At 44.1% G+C, this 12392-nt stretch overlaps 1 protein-coding gene across 2 annotated transcripts in view; it reads right to left on the bottom strand.

Moving 5' to 3' along the window:
- MTAP (methylthioadenosine phosphorylase) overlaps positions 1-12392 on the bottom strand; it is a 48708-nt gene that overhangs the window by 9037 nt on the left and 27279 nt on the right. For both annotated transcript variants that reach the window (XM_006098120.3, XM_014463774.2), the window contains 2 exons: positions 6360-6462; positions 1185-1424 (listed from right to left, as the gene is read on the bottom strand). In XM_006098120.3, the coding sequence (XP_006098182.1) occupies positions 1185-1424; positions 6360-6462 (343 nt within the window). The remainder of the gene's footprint in view (positions 1-1184; positions 1425-6359; positions 6463-12392) is intronic.

Raw genomic sequence — 12392 nt, 5'->3', positions numbered from 1 at the left:
CACACTAGTGGCCCTGTGCACGAATCCGTGCGTGAGTAGCTTGCTGCTGCTTGCCTCAGCTGTCCACCCTGCCCACCGCGATTCGTAGCTCTCCACCGCATGTAGCTCGCTACCCTGCCCTCCTGCTGACTGGTCATTACATGACAGTGTCCCGACCAATTGGCATATTACCCTATTAGAAGTATAGATATATTTTAAAAAGGCCTTTATAAAAACTATTTACTTATGAAGGCAGGGAAGAAAGAAGGGTAGGGGCATATGTATGACACAAAGTGGGCCATGGCCGATACCTGGAAGGCTGGGTGATGGGTCACTGGGGTTTATTATACTAGACTCTCTACTTTTGGAGATGTTCCAAATTTTTCACAATGAAAGTATTTGTTCTGGAAGCCTGACCTCAACCGTCTGGCCGGACCGTGCCGTTTTTATTACCTAAAACCTCTTACTGACTTCCCATCTGAAAACACAGTCTCCACAGCTCTGCTTCCTTCTTGCTCCCTCCCCTCCTCTCCACTCAAGCATGCCCACCTTTCCCATCACGTAAGGAAGCTTCCCTGACTGCAAATACTCGGCTGAGTCAACTGGATTCATATGTGTATCTCACCTGAGCTTTCTCACATTCGTTTGCTTAACCTCTAACCACCCACCTCCCCCTCTCCGTGAAAACCACAGAATGCTGGCGGGCTCCTTACCAACTTGTTTTGGTTACTCCCACACCGAGCATGGTATCCAGTCATGGTAGGGTAAACAGATAGCTATGAATAGAGCCCACTTACCAGAAAGATATTAAGAAACAGTTAAGTTTTTTTCCTTTGAAAAAAAAAAAAGAGCACAAACAGTAGCACAGCACAAGGAAATTACAACCAGGACCTTGATCCTTAAAATAAGGCCCAAATCTCAACATGATTCCCAGCATGCCTACAATGTACAGTTCATTGCTAATCCTTGGATAAAAGTGTTTTTTTCTTTGCTCTGAAGATCCTGATCCTTACTTTCCAAAGTCAACTATAGAAAATATCTGGTAATACTTAACGACGATGTATTAAAAGTTGACTTTAAAACCTGGAAGAAAGGTACTTTCTGGAAAGAATGCAATAGAAACGCATAGTGAAGATCCTTTCATACCGGGGCTCATGGCACCTGGCAAGTCAGGCCATACGTGCTCTGGAGAGAATTCCACCTACCACTTCCTCGTGCTCCTTCCAGCAATCATAATCTGTTGCCATGGCGATACTTGCATAGCAAAGTCCAGCCTCCTTAGCAAGAACCACCTCTGGAACTGTGGTCATGTTGATAACATCTGCCCCCCAGGTGCGAAACATGATGCTCTCTGCCCGTGAACTAAAACGTGGCCCTTCAATCGTGAGCATGGTCCCTTTGGAGTGGTACCGGAGTCCTAGCTTCTTAGCAGTCTCTGTCAGGACCTAGAAGAGAAGGAACCTCAAATGCAAAACATGCAAACCTAAGTCCAGCTTACTATTTTATTTTCCCCTGAAATGTAAAAGGTTGAGTCGTTAAAGATCTTTATTATAAAAGCCTAGTAGCTGCCGACCCTCAGAGAGAACCTGGGAGCCTCACAGTCTCCCAGACCCTCAACCACGCGCACACCCTGTGTCCCCCGCCTCTGCACATACAGCTCACAGCTACGAAAGAGAACAGTGAGCTTTTCCTACGCACCAGGAATGTGTTTACAAGTTTTCATCGCATGTACTTCTTCACAGCTTGAAGCGACAAAGCTGGGGTGTGAGCAAGGACTTGAGACGGAGCTTTTAATCTCCAGGCTCAGCGCAGGTGGCGCCCCTCATCACATCTTCTCAGAGAGATGTGCGGATAACCGTTTCTAAGCTCCTGAGAAATTCATTCTCTTTGCTCTTTTGTGAAAAGTCTGCAGACTTCTGTAAAAGCTTTTTTTTTTTTTTTTAGTTAGAAAGTAATTACTCTATAATCTCTTTTGCCTGTTGCCTCTGCAAGGACATACAGTAAAAACAGAATGGGCCCATGCTGATTATTTTCTGTCCAGGGATAGACGTATCTTAGCCTGTGCTTCAACATTCCTTTCTAATTAAAAAAAGAAAAAAATTAGTCTTTTAAACTTAACTGTTAATTGAGGACTGCTGGAAATTCACTTAACCTTTGTCGTAGTTTTCTCACCTGTAAAATGGGATAATAATACTGTATATAACTCAAGGGATAGTGTGAGGATTAAATGAGCTAAAGATATACAGCACAGAATTGTGTCAGAGACACTGTAAACATATAAATGCTAAACTGGTCTTCTTTCTATTAGAAGCACAGCAGGTCCCCAAACAATGTTGTTTCATTAGAACATTGAAGAGGAAAAAAGATCGATTCCCAATGGGCCCCTGTCTGGGTGGAGTGTGTTTGCTCTCTCCATCCCTGCGTGGGTTTTCTCTAGGGACTCAGGTTTCCTCCTACATCCTGAAGATGTGAGCTTAGGTTGTATCTACATTGTCCCAGCGTGAGTGTGAGTGCCTGTGAGTGCACCCTGCGATGAAAGGGCATCCAGTCCAGAGTGGGCCCCGCCTGGTGCCCTGAGCTGCTCAGATAAGCTCTGGCCACCTATGATCCTGATCGAGAATAAATGGGCTGGGAAATAACTATCTTACTTGTTTTTATTCACCTTCCTTAAATGATGTATAGCTCACATTTATTTCAATGTTTCATATTAGAAGAGTTTTGGGGATCTTTATATTTAGAAGTTTGGTGATGTTTCTGTCACTGGAAATATGCCACAAGGACTTAACTCTTGTCTATCTCAGCCTAAGGTAAAATTGGTTTAGTTATGTATCATTTTGCATAAAGACACAGTTTCCAAGAACCTATGGACAAGGTTAAGTGAGGATTTATTGTACCAGCAGCTTCTCTAGGTTCACCAAATAATTGGCAAAGCTTCCTGAGATACCATCCTATATAATAAAAAGCTAATATGCAAATTGTCCCCTCGACCGGAGTTCAACCAGGGGGAAGGGCCGGCCTGCCAACTGCCCGCAGCCCCTCCCCCGGGCTGGCCCAGCCTGATCCCACCTGTGCACAAATTTGTGAACAGGGAGGGGGGAGAGAGAGAGAGAGAGAGAGAGAGAGAGAGAGAGAGAGAGAAAGAGACTATATATATATAAAATGCAGTGACTCACGCTCAATAGAAGGCTCCAATCTAGGGAAAATCTTGCCTGCTCATGTCTGAACCACATAAGTAAATTAATCCATTTCCTTAAAAAACAACTTATGCTATACTATGACATTGGGTGAAAAAATTTTAACAAGAGCTTTGGTAATTCCAAATTTAGAACCACGACAAGCCACAGACAATGAATAGTTGATGCTACTTCATGTTTCTTTATTCTATATGTGTTAAAAATAAGACTATGCGTAACCAAAGCTTTTCCCCAAAGAGTAAAGGTTATAAATGCTGGGGCCTAAATCATGCCTCCCCTCCTTTTTTCAAAATTAATTTATAACCAGCCCTGGTCGGGTGGCTCAGTTGGCTGGAGTGTCATCCCGTACATGAAAAAGGTTGTGGGTTCAATCCCTAGTCCAGGCACGTATGGGAGGGAACTAATCAATGTTTCTCTCTCACACTGATGTTTCTGTCTGTCTGTCTCTCCTTCCCCTTCTCCCTCTCCCATCAATAAAAACATATCCTTGGGTGAGGATTAAAAAAAAGTTATATAACAAGCACTGCCCTGTCTTCATTAAATGTCTTTTAAAATCCCAAATAACCGAGCTGTCTGTCTCAGCCAACCTAGAGCGCTTCTAGAGATCAGTGGAGGAAGATCATAGCTACCAACGGCTGAGGCAAGAGGTCCTCGCCATCACCCTGGGAGGTGGGGGCCGTGATGGGAGGAGAAGGACGTAGAGGTGCCTGGATGCGCACTGGGGCCTCTCTGCTTGAACCACCACTTTGCACCAACACCCTAAGGTGTCAGAAACACAAAAGTCAAGCTGAGAGATTTCTGGGTCTGAGGTTAAGCTGCTCTCATTTCCATGTCTCGAGTTATCATAATGGAACTCCTGTATCTATCATCCTTGTCTCTAAAATATTAGCAATATCAGATCACCAGGCAAAATACATTTCATGAGTCAAAACTCTCGGAGTATCTATCAAATCACCTCCTAAAATGACTAGAAGTGACACTTATTTTGGAATAGGTAACATCTGCAGGGAACAAAATGGTATTATTCTTCCACCCATGCCCCCATGACGCAGTTCACCTTCCCAAGGGAAACACTCTTTTCGCACATAAATATTCTCATATTCATCTCCTTACATATTTATACACATTTTAACACAAATCTACAAGGGAGGCCACGTTCTACTACTGGCAACTTCCACCAGCCACCACATTTACATGTGCTCTGTATGCATCACTAGCACTTCCACCGCCTACTTCTACCCCTAATATTACTGTACGTTACTATTTTCTGCCTGCGAAAAGATCTTCGATCTGCTACACTCTCTCCCTCGTCTACCGTATTCCTTCCCAAACTGCCCCCATTTTGAAATGGACAAGAATTTTTTTTTTAAATATTATTATTTATTTCAGAGAGGAAGGGAGAAGAAGAGAGAGATAGAAACATCAATGATCAGAGGGAATCATTGATTGGCTGCCTCCTGCACGTTGGACTGAGCCTGCAACCCAGGCATGTGCCCTTGACTGGAATCAAACTTGGGACCTTTGGGTCCGCAGGCTGACACTCAATCCACCGAGCCAAACCAGCTAGGGCGAAATGGACAAGAATTTTACACACATCTAGTTTTTGCTGGAGAGCAAATTTATTGTGTGGGTAGATCCATGTTTCAGAGGGAAGACTGGCAGCATTCTGATATATTCTGCTGATAACTACCCAGAAACATATACATTTAAATACATACATACACACACACTGAACCTGCCACTTAAATGTACAGTGGTACACCTCAAATGGCTCCCCGCAAACCCTTACCGTGCATTCTAGATTTCGTTGTTTGTGGGGTTTTTTAGAGTAGGGTGAGGTTAAGATGCCGTTGACTACATGGAAACTGGTTTTACATGGTGATGCAGGGGTGAATATAAAAGCTGCTTTCCATATGCAGGTGTTGAAATTAGTTTACTTTCTCTGCTCTTCAGCATAATAGCTGTGTGTCACTGGGAAAGTTACTTAACACCTCCGAGCTTCAGTTTTCTCATTTGTAAAATGAAGGTAATAATCACATGTACATTGTAGGACTGTGTGGGGGATAAAAGAGTTAATACCTAGAAATGTATATTAGTATAGAAACGTCCAATGACTGGTAACTGCATTTATGAATCAAATTATTATTATTGCTGTTCTATGCATTGTCAGGTTGTCATCATTTACGTTTGAGCTGAGTTTGGCCATTACTCTCCAGCCTTCTCTCTGGGATTAGAGTAAAATCTCACAACAAAGCGGGCAGCCCCACAGAAGTCGGCATCAGGCCTTAGCCCTCAGAGAATAAAAGTGGCTATCACAATTCAAAATTCCGTCTCTTGCTCCATGCATAGTATTTTTCATATATTCCAAGTTTGGAATTCAGGTGCAACGCAACAGATTAGAAGCATTGTCAGTGATGTACTAGCTAGTGAGATCAATTTTTAAATTAATATACAGAATATAAATACCTACACATGTTAGTCATTCAGCTGGTTCCAGACTATAAACTCTTGACTAATATGCTAGTCTACACTAAATTATTTAAAAAGTATCCTGACAGCAAAATCAAGACTTATAAAGAAGGTAGGTTGCTACTTTGAGTGATTCAGCTTACAAATGACTGACAGTAGTGAAAGCATTATTAGCAAAGGGAAACAACTTTCACAAAACCTCGCATAGGACGTAAACTTGAGAGAAATCGGGACCATGTGCTTATTAGCGAGGCCCAGTGAATTTTGTGCATGGGAGAGTGGGGTGTCCCCTCAGCCTGGCCTGCACCCTCTCCAATCCGGGAACCCTCGGGGGATGTCTGGATTGCCTCTCGCAATCAGAGGCTGCTGGCTCCTAACCACTCACCTGCCTGCCTGCCTGATCGCCCCTAACCACCTCTGCCTGCCAACCTGATTGCCCCTAACCGCCTCTGCCTTGGCCCTGCACCAGGACCCAGGATTTCTTCCTCCAGCCGGCTGCAGTCACCCCCAGGACCCGGGCTTCCTTCCCTCTGGCTGGCTGCAGGGGCAGGCGGCTTCACCTGGGCCCGACTTTGTCAGGATGTCTGGATGGTCATCCAGAAGACATCCAGTCGAATTAGCATATTACCCTTTTATTAGTATAGATTAATCTAACTCTAAATGCCAACCCAAGCCCTTACAATTTATTTTAGTGTACTTTCCAGACAGATTACAAACCTCTCTCGTTTTGGGGCAGAACGGCTCAGCCATTGGGATGTGGCACACTCCTCTGGCACAGGAGTGACTCCCATCATAGAAGGTCTGAGGCCTCATGGTGGTCCTACAAAACAAAGTGAGAAGGTTTTGTTTCAAAGAAGGCCAACTTTCCTTGGCCAGGTGGCTCCGTTGGCTGAGTGTCCTCCCCTGCACCAAAAAGTTTTGGATTACATTCCCAGTCAGGGTGCATATGGGAGGCAAACAATCGATGTTTCTCTATCACAGTGATGTGTCTTTCTCTCTCTCTCTCCTTCCCTCTCTCAAATCAATAAAAACAGTGGATTCCAAAAACGGTGGTGACATAAGTGGAAGCTACACTGACACACTCCCAGGACCAAACTGGAATTACAACAAAAATACAGAAAATCTGGAGAGAACCCTGATAACCAAGGACAGAAAGTGTAGACCGGTCCTCGCTGGTTTGGCTCAGTAGATGGAGCATTGGCCTGTGGACTGAAGGGTCCCAGGTTTGATTCCGGTCAAGGGCACATGCCTGGGTTGCGGGCTTGATCCCTACTGTGGGGCATGCAGGAGGCAGCCAATCAACAATCCTATCTCATCATTGATGTTTCTGACTCTCTCTCCTCTCCCTTCCTCTCTGAAATCAATAAAAATATATTTAGAAAAAAAAGAAAAGAAAGAAAGCAGAGACCAAACAGAGACTGATAGGAAGTGTGGAGGCACAAAAGGAGGGTTGGTGGGGCTCCCATAGACAGCAGCTGTGGGGGTTCCCACTGAGAACTCTGGAGCCTACAGCACAAGCTGGGCTCCCTTTCACACAGCACCAGACCTGAGAAAGTTGCTCACATAACATCTGGCTATAAAAAGCAGCAGGACTGCTGTCTGCCAGCAATAGATGACTGAAAATGCTGGCACACTCATAAAGAGCCAATGCACAAAATTTTGGGGGCAGCCACTCACCTTGGCAGAGTGGACTGGAGTTGTGTGAGCAGAAGCCAGGGTTGGGGGCTCTAGGGTTAGACATCAGAAGGCAGACACCCTGGTTTCATGCGCTGTGCTGAGTCATTCCCTCACACTGCAGAGGACATCTTTCTCCAGTGGACCTTTGGGATCTAGGTGGTTTTGCTTGGGGAAAGGCAGTTGCCCCACTCTATTGGGAAAACCTCTTACCCCTTCCTGTGGAGTTTCCAAGACCCATTAAGAGACTAAGAATAACAATCCACCTGCAGGCAGAAGTAATTGCCCCATCCTGTTGGAAAACCTCTTACCCCACAGTGTGGTCTATAGCCAGAGGCTAATCAAGACTGAATACAATCAGAATGCAGGCAGACATGGAACTCTGCAGGCTTTGAGTCTTTGCCTGATCTAATTTGGGCCCAGGGCTAGGAAAAGCAGATCTTGGTGCACATCTTGGTCCTTTCCAAAGGCACCCAGCCCCAACATAGGGAACCACAAGCTGTGGATTGCTGATAGCTGCAAACAGGGTATTCAGGGGCAGTTAGAAACAGCGTCTGACACTGTCTTACATTACAGCTTGGGAGGCATAGTAGATCTATCTAATACACAGACACAAACCCAAATAGGCAGCCCCTCAAACAAGCCCCAAATGAAAGAACAAGAGCATTCTCCAGAAGAAAAGCTAAATGAAATGGAAATAAGAAATTTATCAGACATACAGTTCAGAATAATGATGGCAAAGATGCTCAACAGCATGAGAAAAAATACAGTAACTATGAAGAATAACATAACACTAATAAAAAACACAGTGGGGAGGAACACACAGCAGATTAGGGGAACCGAGTATTGGATCAGTGAATTAGAAGACAGGGTAGAAAAAAAATCACTCAATCAAAGAACCAAAAAGGAAAAAAAAATTAAAAAACAGGACAGCTGGGAATAGAGTGATCATACCTCAACATAATAAATAAAGCAGGATACAAAGTTAACACTCAGAAATCAATGGCATTTTTATATATCAATAATGAATTCTCAGAAAGAGAAAGAAAACAAACAACCCTATTTACTATAGCAACCAAAAAGATTTGTACTCTGAAAACTACAGGACATTGAAAAAAGAGATAGAGGAAGATATAAAGAAATGGAAGACTACACCATGTTCATGGATTGATAGAATTAACATCATTAAAATGTCCATACCACCCAAAGCAATCTATAGATTCAATGCAATCCCTATTAAATTACCAATGGCATATTTCACAGATCTAAAATAAATACTCCAAAAACTTATATGGAACTAAAAAATCCTGAAATAGCCATAGCAATCTTAAGAAAAAACCAAGTTGGAGGGATCACAATACCAGATATCAAGTTATATTACTAAGCCACTGTAATCAAAACAGCCTGCTACTGGAACAAGAACAGATATATAGATCAATGGAACAGAACAGAGACCCCAGAAATCGACCCAAGCCATTACATTCAATTAATATTTGATAAAGGAATGAAGAGCATACAATGGAGTCAAGACAGTCTCTTCAGTAAATGGCACTGGGAAAATTGGACTGGTACATGCAAAAATATGAAACTAGACCACCAACTTATAACATACACTAGAATAAACTTAAAATGGATAACTTAAATGTAAGACGTGAAACAATAAAAGCCCTAGGAGAAGCCATAGCAGCAAAGTCTCTGACATTTCTCATAGTAATGTGTTTATGGATACATCTCTTAGGGCAAAAGAAACTAAGGAGAAAATAAACAAATGGGATTACATCAAAATAAAAATTTTCTGCACAGCAAAAAGAAACTATCAACAAAATAAACAGGGAGCCCACTGTATGGGGGAACATATTAGCCAATGATACATCTGATAAAGGTTAATACCCAAACTATAAAAGGAACTCATTCAACTTAACTAAAGGAAGACAGACAATCCAATTAAAAAATGGGCAGAGGACCTAAATAGACACTTCTCAAAAGTGGACATATAGATGGCCAAGAGACATATAAAAAAATCCTCAAAGTCATTGATCATCAGAGAGATGCAAATTAAAACGACAAATTAAAACACCTGTCAGAATGGTTACCATCAACAAATGACAAGTACTGGCAAAGTTGTAAAGAAAAGGGAACCCTAGTACACTGCTGGTGGGAATGCAGATTGGTGCAGCCATTATAAAAAAAACAGTATGGAGTTTCTTAAAACAATTAAATACGGGACAGACGCCCGGGAGAGCACATTTGCTTTAAGAACAAGAAAATAAATGAAGAGCGAACCAAGATGGCTGCATAGGTAAACGCCCGTACTCGCAGCCTCCCGCAACCACAGCAACATGACAACTAAAATACAGAGCAACCACCATGCAGAACTGCCCGAAAGCTGGCTGAACAAAAGTCCTACAACTAGAGAAATGAAGAAAGCACCGAGACTGGTAGGAGCAGTGGAACGGGCTGGTTTGACAGCCACGTGTGCCGTTGTGTTTTTTTAATTGGGAGGGAGGTGTCTCTATGGAGGCTGCCAGTGCGGAGCAAGGGGTCCCAGCCTAGGGTTCCAGAACTGGGAAGAGAAGTCCATGCAACTACAGGCTGTAAAAAGCAGGGGGATTGTGGCTAAGTGACAAGGAGACTGCTGGGATCCCAGGGGTTCCCCTTAAAGGGCTCGTGCACACACTTACAGGGTCCCACTTCTTCCAAGCTCCAGCGCTGGGGAACCAGACACATGGGGAGGAACTAGATTGTCTGGCATGGTGGCAGGAACTCGGGGGCGGCTTTTTCCCAGACAGGGGTGCTCATAGTGGTCACTGTTCCTGTGCCGGGACCTCCCCTGTCACAGGGCTGACTGGCAGCCATATCTGAGTCTCAGTCAGCACACTGTTTGCTCTGCCTTGGGGATTCCCTGAGACCCCAATCAATTTGCAGCTGCTTTTCCAAATCAATGGCCTGTCCTGGCTCAGGCTTCAGACTTTGCTAAAATCTCCCAAACAAATCTCTCAAACAAGCAGCAGCTGGTGTCAAAGCTATCAACAAAAGGCCCAAGACCCAGCATTAGCATCAGCCCGCCTTGTTCCACAGCCGGCCTGGTCAGGCCTTTCCTGGGCATCTCTAAGCCCAATACAGATAGCAGATCTCTCTGTAGTTCCTGCTGGGTGGCCCCAGGCAGTGGCACCCAGTGGACAGCCTTAGACCACAGTAGATTACAACTCTACACACCCACATGCAACACACCCGAGAGGCAGACTCAGTGAGCACCAAAGCCCCACTAGCAAGTCCTGCTGCATAGGGGTATTTCCTGCACAGCAGCTCTCCACTGTAGCTGCAGCTGGTCCCACAGCCTGGCCTGGGGGTCAACTCCTCCCAGCGACATCAACAGCCATCAAGGCTCACCTACAAGACTATGCACACAGCCCACACAGGGGTGCACCTAGAGTGCCCCCCAGCTCAGGTGACTGGGGAGGCTGAGCCATAGGACCTCTACCACACAAGGGCACTCTACCAATTCTAGGAGACTGAGCAGCTCTACCTAATACATAGAAACAAACACAGGGAAGCAGCCAAAATGGCGCGGGGAGGGGGGGGGGTGGGGGGGGAAAGAAAATATATTGTTCATATATTTTATCTATCAACAATCTAATCTAAAAATCAAAATGAACAATAAATCTAATGAACAAAATAAACTGGTGAATAAAATATAATCAGAGGCACAGAAGCATGGAATGGACTGATGAATCTCAGAGGGAAGGGGAGTGGGTGTGGAAGAGATAACCAAAGATCTTACCTATAAACAGGACAGTAGGGTCGTGAAGGCCTGGGGTGGGGCAGGAACCGGGTGGAGGGGGGTGGGCAATTGGGGGGAAAAGGGGAACATCTGTAATATTCTCAATAATAAAGATTTAAAAAGAAAAAATAAATAAATATGGGACTGCCATTTGACCCAGTGATCCCACTTCTAGGGATAGTATATCCTAAGAAACCCAAAACACTAATCAGAAAGAAAGTATGCACCCCATGTTCATAGCAACCCATTTTACAATAGCTAAGATCTGTAAACAGCCCAAGTGCCTATCAGTAGATGAGTGGATAAAAAAGCTGTAGTACATTTACACCATGGAGGGACCTGGAGAGTATTATGCTAAGCAAAATAAGCCAGTCAGAGAAAGATAAGTATCACATGATCTCACTCATATGTGGAATCTAATGAACAAAATAAACTGATTAACAAAATGAATCCAGAGACACAGAAGCATGAAACAGACTGTTGAATCTCAGAGGGAAGGCGGGGATGTGTGGGAAGAGATCAACCAAAGAACTTATATGCATATATACATAACCCACGGACACAAACAATAGGATAAAGGGCTGGGGCGGGGAGCCTGGGTGGGCTATAAGGGGTCAATGGGAGAAAAAAGGGAACATATGTAATACTTTCAACAATAAAGATTTTTTAACAATAATAAAAGAAAGTCAATAAAAACACATTAAAAATAATTTTTTAAAAAAGGCCATCTCGCCGAAACCGGTTTGGCTCAGTGGATAGAGCGTCGGCCTGTGGACTGAAAGGTCCCGGGTTCGATTCCGGTCAAGGGCATGTACCTGGGTTGCGGGCACATCCCCAGTGGGAGATGTGCAGGAGGCAGCTGATCGATGTTTCTCTCTCATCGATATTTCTAACTCTCTATCTCTCTCCCTTCCTCTCTGTAAAAAAATCAATAAAATATATATATATATATATATTTTTTTTTTAAAGGCCATCTCTCCATTCTCTGGGGCTGGTGAAATCAACTCTATATAGATCAACATCTTAGTCCTCACTCCAGAATCAATAGCTCTGGATAAGCTGAAGGCAAATGGTAAAAACGCAGCTTCAGGATGGTATCTGGCTTCCCTGGCTCTGGGTTGGTGGCAGCGCACTTTCCAACAGATGCCTGTGATCTGGTGGCTGTGACAGGATAAGCACACTGTTTTGCAGACACAGCTCAACTCTGGGCTCCGGAGGGCAGATCAAACACTTACGAAGTCACCGTGAATATTCCCAATCACTGTCAATGTAGAGGACCGAATACTGAGCCCCAC

The sequence above is a fragment of the Myotis lucifugus genome, unplaced genomic scaffold, assembly GCF_000147115.1.
Source record: "Myotis lucifugus unplaced genomic scaffold, Myoluc2.0 scaffold_221, whole genome shotgun sequence".
NCBI lineage: Eukaryota > Metazoa > Chordata > Mammalia > Chiroptera > Vespertilionidae > Myotis > Myotis lucifugus.
This window is presented reverse-complemented; position numbering and strand designations above follow the sequence as displayed.